Source organism: Penaeus vannamei, chromosome 42 (genome assembly GCF_042767895.1).
Source record: "Penaeus vannamei isolate JL-2024 chromosome 42, ASM4276789v1, whole genome shotgun sequence".
NCBI lineage: Eukaryota > Metazoa > Arthropoda > Malacostraca > Decapoda > Penaeidae > Penaeus > Penaeus vannamei.
The window spans coordinates 3,955,277-3,962,776 of NC_091590.1; the positions used below are offsets into that span (position 1 = coordinate 3,955,277).

At 39.7% G+C, this 7,500-nt stretch overlaps 2 protein-coding genes across 7 annotated transcripts in view; one reads left to right on the plus strand and one right to left on the minus strand.

Moving 5' to 3' along the window:
- LOC113820471 (piggyBac transposable element-derived protein 4) overlaps nucleotides 1–6,468 on the plus strand; it is a 9,647-nt gene extending 3,179 nt beyond the window's left edge. For both annotated transcript variants that reach the window (XM_027372792.2, XM_027372791.2), the window contains exons 2-6: nucleotides 2,792–2,879; nucleotides 3,623–3,708; nucleotides 4,013–4,372; nucleotides 4,969–5,384; nucleotides 5,544–6,468. In XM_027372792.2, the coding sequence (XP_027228593.2) occupies nucleotides 2,796–2,879; nucleotides 3,623–3,708; nucleotides 4,013–4,372; nucleotides 4,969–5,384; nucleotides 5,544–6,385 (1,788 nt within the window). In that variant the 5' untranslated portion in view covers nucleotides 2,792–2,795 and the 3' untranslated portion in view covers nucleotides 6,386–6,468. The remainder of the gene's footprint in view (nucleotides 1–2,791; nucleotides 2,880–3,622; nucleotides 3,709–4,012; nucleotides 4,373–4,968; nucleotides 5,385–5,543) is intronic.
- A 209-nt stretch (nucleotides 6,469–6,677) lies between these two features.
- Nucleotides 6,678–7,500, minus strand: part of LOC113820472 (uncharacterized) — a 6,373-nt gene continuing 5,550 nt past the window's right edge. For all 5 annotated transcript variants that reach the window (XR_011398355.1, XR_011398357.1, XR_011398356.1 and 2 more), the window contains one exon: nucleotides 6,678–7,362. Coding sequence is in view for 2 of the 5 variants with exons in the window: in XM_070118535.1 (XP_069974636.1) it covers nucleotides 7,319–7,362 (44 nt within the window). In the remaining 3 variants the exon portion in view is untranslated. The remainder of the gene's footprint in view (nucleotides 7,363–7,500) is intronic.

The following is a 7,500-nucleotide window of genomic DNA, read 5'->3' on the forward strand; positions in this document are numbered from 1 at the left end:
TTTTCATTTATCCCTTTACGTAATAATGACATAGTTCATATGAGTTATTTTTTTCTATTTGGAGCATAAATCCTTACATATTTTTCTTTTCATTTATTCCCCTTACGTAATAATGGCATAGACCTTAATATTTTATTTTTCTATTTTGACCATAAATCCTTACATATTTTTTCTTTTAAATTATTCCCCTTACGTGTATGACCTATCATTCCATTCCTCGGATTTACGAAAACATATTTTATTTATATTTATCCCTTTAGGTAATAATGACACAGACCTTAATATGAGTTTTTCTTTCTGTTTTGAGCATAAATCCTTACATATTTTTTTTCTTTTCATTTATCCCTTTACGTAATAATGACATAGACCTTAAGATGAGTTTTTTTCTATTTTGAGCATAAATTCTTACATTTTTTTCTTTTCATTTATCCCCCTTACGTGTATGACGTATCATTCCATTCCTCGGGTTTACGTAAACTTCTCGTTAAGTCTCACGTATACAGTCTTACCATGACCTAAATCTACGTTTTATATCAGCGAAGTTTATAGTATGAGAGGACGCGATTACACCCTTAGTCTGATGTTTAAATCGGTTTTTCGTCAACCCCAAATGTTCTTATTCTGCTTGTTCATTCTCTATGTGTGTTAGTGTTTTTGTGACCTGGTTGTGTGTGTGTGTGATGTTTGTGTGTGTGTGTGTGTTTGTGTTTGTGTTTGTGTTTGTGTGTGTGATGTGTGTGTTTGTGTTTGTGTTTGTGTGTGTGTGTTTGTGTGTGTGTTTGTGTGTGTGTGTGTGTGTGTGTGTGTTTGTGTGTGTGTGTGTGTGAGATGTGTGTGTGTGTGTGTTTTGTGTGTTTTTTTGTCTGTGTATTGTGTGTGTGTGTGTGTGTGTGTTTGTGATGTGTGTGTTTGTGTGTGTGTATGTGTGTGTGTTTGAGTGTGTGTGTGTGTGTGTGTGTGATGTGTGTGTGGGGTGTGAGTGTATGCTTGTGTGTGTGGTGTGTGTGTGTGTGTGTGTGTGTACTTGTACATGTGTATGTAAGCATGCTTGTATATGGCTGTATGTCCTGGTTTGAGTGTGTCTGCATGTGTATGTATATGTATACCCTGGTTTGCGCGTGTCCATGTGTATGTATGTATGTTTTTTGTGTGCCAATATGTATGTATTTGTCAATATGCATGTATATGTGTCTGTATACCCGTGCATGTATCAGTACGATTGGATTGAAGTCAGTATGTGGTACATATACGTCTCAATCCTTCCCTCATGTGCCACTCCTTATCCGACATACCCTTTCCTCCATCCCACCGCCGCATAAGAAGGCTCAAACACGCACACACACACACCGAAACATCCTCAAAGCACACACACACACACACACACAAACATGGGCCTGCAGTACCCTTCCATACTCTGGGTTTTTTCTAGGATGTGAGCCAAGTCCTGTGGGTTTCCGGTGGGCTTCCTAATCATCCTGCGGTTTCCTTCGGTCGTCTGAACTGTTGGCTAGCTGTTTACTCCCTGTATGCTTAAAATTTTGATTATTGATAACGTATCTCTCGCGGCAACACCTAGTCTTGTTTTTTTTTTTTTTTTTTTTTTTTTTTTTTTTTTTTTTTTTTTTTTTTACAAGCGTATTGATATCACTGCTCGGTAAGATACATGTACATTGTCTTTATTAATACATGCATGTAAAGTTGTATGTACGATCTGTATTGTATGTAATGGCGATGCATATTTCTTCTACTCCAATATATAATTTCAAGTCGCAATGTACATATACAGATGTACATATACAGTATAAACAAACGGTTATATATGTGCATGTATAATGAACATACAACCACATCAAATATACAATATATGCTATATAAATTGTCTACATAAAGGTACATATTCATATTCTGCATATATAGTTATAAAGTACGTACATATATTCAATCCAACTCGCATTACAAATCTCAGAGTTTCAAATTGTTGACAGTAGTTTATTCCTCAAAGTTAATAAGATCAAATTAGTGACTCCCCCCCCCCTCCCCGCTATTATAAATGATAGCGTCTTCGTGTGAATTAGTAAGCAGTAATACCCCATTTAAGTAAAATTTAGTCACATAATAATAATTTCTCGTTTTTCTGTCCTCCTCTTTTAACCACAGAGATTTTTTTTATCTACTGTATTACATATAATCTGTCGATCTTGTTACTCCAAACAATAAAACCAAATTTCGAGAGAGAGAGAGAGAGAGAGAGAGAGAGAGAGAGAGAGAGAGAGAGAGAGAGAGAGAGAGAATTATCTTCATAAAACTCGACCTGGGTCCACACCCCTCTTTTTTTATTTTATTTGGACATTAAACTCTTTATACAAAAAAAATCCAGAATTTTAGTAAATATGAAAGGCACAACATGAAAACCGAAGTCCATTTTCTCGCTATTATACCAAAGTAATATTTTTTCTACAAAATTCTTAAACACAATATATAGAATAAAAGAAATAAAAACATTACGCTCACACCTTTTCTCGTATGTACCTCCCTTCCCTCCTTCTCTCCTTCCCCCGTCACGTACCGGAGGCTGGGGAGATGGAAGAAGGTAGGAGAAAGCGGAGAATAGGAGAAACAGCAGAAATAGCGGAACAGTAAAAAAGAAAATAGTATAAAATAGGGAAATAACCTCAGAAATCGGATAAGGATAAGGATAAGTCCGATATGCGAGCCCATAGCCCGGGCGAGGCTCAGCTTCGCATATCGGACTTATCCTTATCCTTATCGGAAATCGACCACTTTCTTTTAGCGAGATGAAACGCTCACACACCTTCCGGAAGCGGGACCCTGGCGCTCCTGGAGGCGATAGACCGGACAATCAACGTCCTTATAACTCGGTAAGCTTCACTTTAAATTAATTTGGTCTGTCATGTTTATTTTTCACATACGTATTGTTGTCCCTGTTCGGTAAGATGTTTGTAAATTGGTCTATATTAATAGAGTTGTATTTTTATTGTTGCCACTGTTCGGTAAGATTCATGTAAATTGTCTATATTAATAAAGGTTGTATGTACTTGTTGTTGTCACTGTTCGGTGAGATTCATGTAAATTGTCTATATTTATAAAGGTTGTATGTACTTGTTGTTGCCACTGTTCGGTGAGATACACGTAAATTGTCTATATTAATAAAGTTGTATTTTTATTGTTGCCACTGTTCGGTAAGATACACGCAAATTGTCTATATTAATAAAGGTTGTATGTACTTATTGTTGCCACTGTTCGGTAAGATACACGTAAATTGTCTATATTAATAAAGGTTGTATGTACTTGTTGTTTCTCCTGTTCGGTAAGATACACGTAAATTGTCTATATTAATAGAGTTGTATGTACGTATTGTTGCCAATGTTCGGCAAGATACACGTAAATTGTCTGTATTAATAAAGTTGTAATATTATTGTTGCCTCTGTTCGGTAAGATACACGTAAATTGTCTATATTAATAAAGGTTGTATGTACTTGTTGTTTCTCCTGTTCGGTAAGATACACGTAAATTATCTATATTAATAGAGTTGTATGGACGATCTGTAATATATGTATGGATACACGTATGTATTTCGAATTTGTATTTCTTCCTCTTTCAGCCAGTACGTCTGTCTCCTCCGTCATCAGATTCCTCATCGACGGAGGACAGTGAAGAAGAGAGGCGTTTGCTCATACGTCGTCGTCGGTAAGATACATTTATTTGTCTGTCTTGATGTATGCATGTAAAGTTGTATGTACGATCTGTATTGTATTAATGGATGCCTGTACAGCTTTGGAGATTTTTGTACTAATTTTCCGCTGTATTGATCTAGAAGTACGTGTAGATCTCTCGATTTCTGTACCATTTCACCTGCATTAATCTATGGGTACATGCATATCTTTATCGATTATTGTCTTCCTCTTCCATTCTTCGTTATATGCATGCTTAAATGTATCTTATTATAGATTATTAAGTGTATCTTTAGATTATTAATTTCTTTCTCCTTCAGACGACGACGAGGACTGCCATCGTCGTCTTCAGATTTCTCAACTGATGACAGTTCAGAGGGCTACAGGAGCGGCAGCGGCGACTCGGATTCGGAGGTAGACTACGTGTCACTGATGAACGCGACTCCTGATTCCGAGGAGCCATTTCCTGCTGGCGGAGAGGGCGAATGGCAACGCGACGACGCCCCTGGGACTGATAGGTTCGTGTGGCAGAAGCGGGACAATGTTCCGCGGCGCTGGGAGTTCAAGGGCACTCCAGGGGTCAAAGGTCATAACCTGACCGCCACTTCCTCGCCCGTGGACATCTATCGCTGCTTCATCACAGACGAATTTATCGACCTCATCGTCCGGGGAACAAATCAGTAAGCATATTTCTTTTTGTCTGCTTATGTTGGTTCAAACCTGCTTAATATTGTCCGAGCACCAGTGTTTACCTTTCATTTTGAAGCACCAGTGTATACCTTTCATTTCTAAACTAGTGTTAACATGATGGTGTTAAGCAAGTATATACCTTTATTTTTTTTAAAAGGCAACAATGTATGCCTTTCATTTTTAAAGCAACAGTACATACCCTTCACTTTTTAAGCAACAGTGTACACCTTTTGTTTCTTAAGCAACAGTGTATACCTTTTGTTTCTTAATTAAGCGACAGTGTATACCTTTTGTTTCTTAAGCAACATTGGATACCATTTGTTTCTTAAGCAACAGTGTACATCTTTTGTTTCTTAAGCAACAGTGTATACCTTTTGTTTCTTAATTAAGCGACAGTGTATACCTTTTGTTTCTTAAGCAACATTGGATACCATTTGTTTCTTAAGCAACAGTGTACACCTTTTGTTTCTTAAGCAACAGTGTACACCTTTTGTTTCTTTAGCAACAGTGTATACCTTTTGTTTCTTAAGCATCAGCGTATACCTTTTAGTTTTAAGCAAATGTTTATCTTGCATTCTGTTTTCAGGTACAGTCAGCAATACCCAGACGACTGGGTTGACACTACGGCGGCGGAAGTCAACGCTGTATTTGCATTGTTCTTCCTGATGGCCTTGCAGTCGACGCCCAGGGATAAGGACTTTTGGTCGCGCGATCCCCTCGAAAGTCGACACGTGTTTGCACAGACCATGTCGGTGGATAGATTCGAGTCACTGTGCAGTCGCCTACAGGTGGCGAGTGAGGATAGGACGGGACCTGTCGCTGACCGCCTGAGGAAACTTCAGCCAGTTGTCGACCTGTTGACTGGGCAGTTCTCGTCGGTCTTCGCTCCTCCTGAGAGGGTGTCAGTCAGTGACAGTCTATTGGAGTTCTGGGGGCGCTGGCAACCCACCGATGAGTGCGCGCACTCCAAGGTTAAAATTTACAAGCTCGCGGTCAGTGATGGTAAGTTGTCTTACGTGGCATGTGGTCCCTTGATTTTGTGTCTACAGGTATACTATTTACAATATGATAGGATGATTCCAGGATTCTAAAACTCATTTAGTTAAATGAATTTCAATTGTTTTTTCTATCAACAATTAAATTAACAATATTTTCATTCAGGTCCGACTTCAGGCTATGTAAGCGCCTTCCAGATCTCCAAGGGAGAGAGCAAAGGGGACATCCCTACGCCCTCCAAGGTCGCTATCGATTTAATAGGCGCCGCGGGCCTGTTTGGAAAGGGGTACGAGGTGCACACCGGTGACAGATACACCTCTCCAGGCTTCTTCCACTACCTGCAGAGTCAGCATCTCAATGCGGTTGGCATGGTTCGTGTCAACCGCAGGTATATGCCAGAAGACCTGCAGGTGAGGGCCCGTGGTGATGTGGACAGTCGCAGCACGGGGACGGGCATGTTGTGCCTTCAATGGCACGACCAGAGGCCCGTCACAATGCTCTCGACTGTTCACGATAGCGACATGGTCACGGTTTCGGGCCGGAGTCTGAAGCCTAAAGTCGTTGCCGACTTCATCGGGATGAAGAGAGTAGCTTTGAGTAAACTGGCTAAAGCAGACCTGACATCTGACGAGTCCGTCAATTTGACTGCTCAAATACTGTACAAATTGGTTGATATGGCGGTTGAGAACGCCTATTTAGTGCACAGAACACTTGGAGGAACATTAGCTCGTCGGGCCTTCAGGAAGGAGATCGTTCGCGAGCTTCTACGAGATTTCCACCGGTGGAAAGATACCGTCCGTGATCCAGGCCCGGAGGAAGACCGTTTCCAGGGAGGTCACCATGTCCACTTCCTGGTTCCTGTGCCTTCCGGCCGTTACCGACGGTGTAAAGTGTGTCATGCGCGCGGTGCACGCAAAGAAACTCGCAGCATGTGTGAACATTGTCATGTGGCCTTGTGCCCATATGAATGCTTCCAGGTCTACCACACAGTTAAAAATTATGCGTAATGTTTATATACATAGAACAGAAAAATACTTGGTTTATCCTTCTTTAGCTCGGTGTTACTTTTAATAAACAGAAAGTTCAATAAGCTTGTAGTTTTAATAGAGTTGTTTTTGATTGAACATTACAAAAAAAGCAGTGTCTTCTCAACGAAAACTGTTTAATAGTATCATTAGCACAACAAATGACAAATATAGTCACTAAGTAACTAAAAGGATTTTGCATATAGCTTATGTTGTTTGTATCTCACTGTGTTTGTATTTGGGCAGATATGAAGGTCTAAACAAAAAGAGTATATTAGCTTTTAATACAGATTATTATTCAAAAACTAATTATGAAAACATAGAAATATGAAAATAAAACACATTATTACATGTATTACACAGATAATATGGAGTCTGCACAATGGAAGCAGCCCACTACCAGCATGATATAGCATAACAAATCACATACATAGCTCTTGTAAAATGACTATTCAGTGCCAGCCAAAAAAGGGGGTAACATGAAAGCAAGGATGTCCAATTCCCACACCCGGGAGAGTCACCACTCAAGTAGATTTACTAGGCTTGCTTGAATGGCCCGGATTTTGGTCCACACACCTAGTTGCCCAAATGGGGACAACAAGGAGAAGGCCGTCAAAGTCCTGTGGCTAAAGGTGGTTGAAGAACGGTCTCCTTGGCTGCTTACATGTGAACACCTGCACCCAGGAGAACTTGACGAAGAATTTATGTCCCGAATATTTCCTCCCTGAAAGTTGCCAACAATCTAGCTCAGCTGCCAACAGTCATGCAGACTGAACATCCAGATCCTCCAGGTAACACTCATTAGGGATATTAACAACAGGTCACTAAAGCAGTAATGACGCAATCAAAATGGCCCTAGTACAACAAGTCAACATCGCTGCTGTTTCTACCATTGTATTGCGAGCTCTCCACTTTCTATCTTGTTGGGGATATATCTTCCTCATGAAGGCAAACTTTGTCTGTTCGGGTAAAGGAAATGGAATTAGCTCGGACACAAATTCTTTCAAACTGAAAAATACAAATTCTTAAAAAAAAAAAGTTTATAACAGAATTCAGTTTCAAAAAATCCCAACAGTATCAATATTTTTAAAGATACA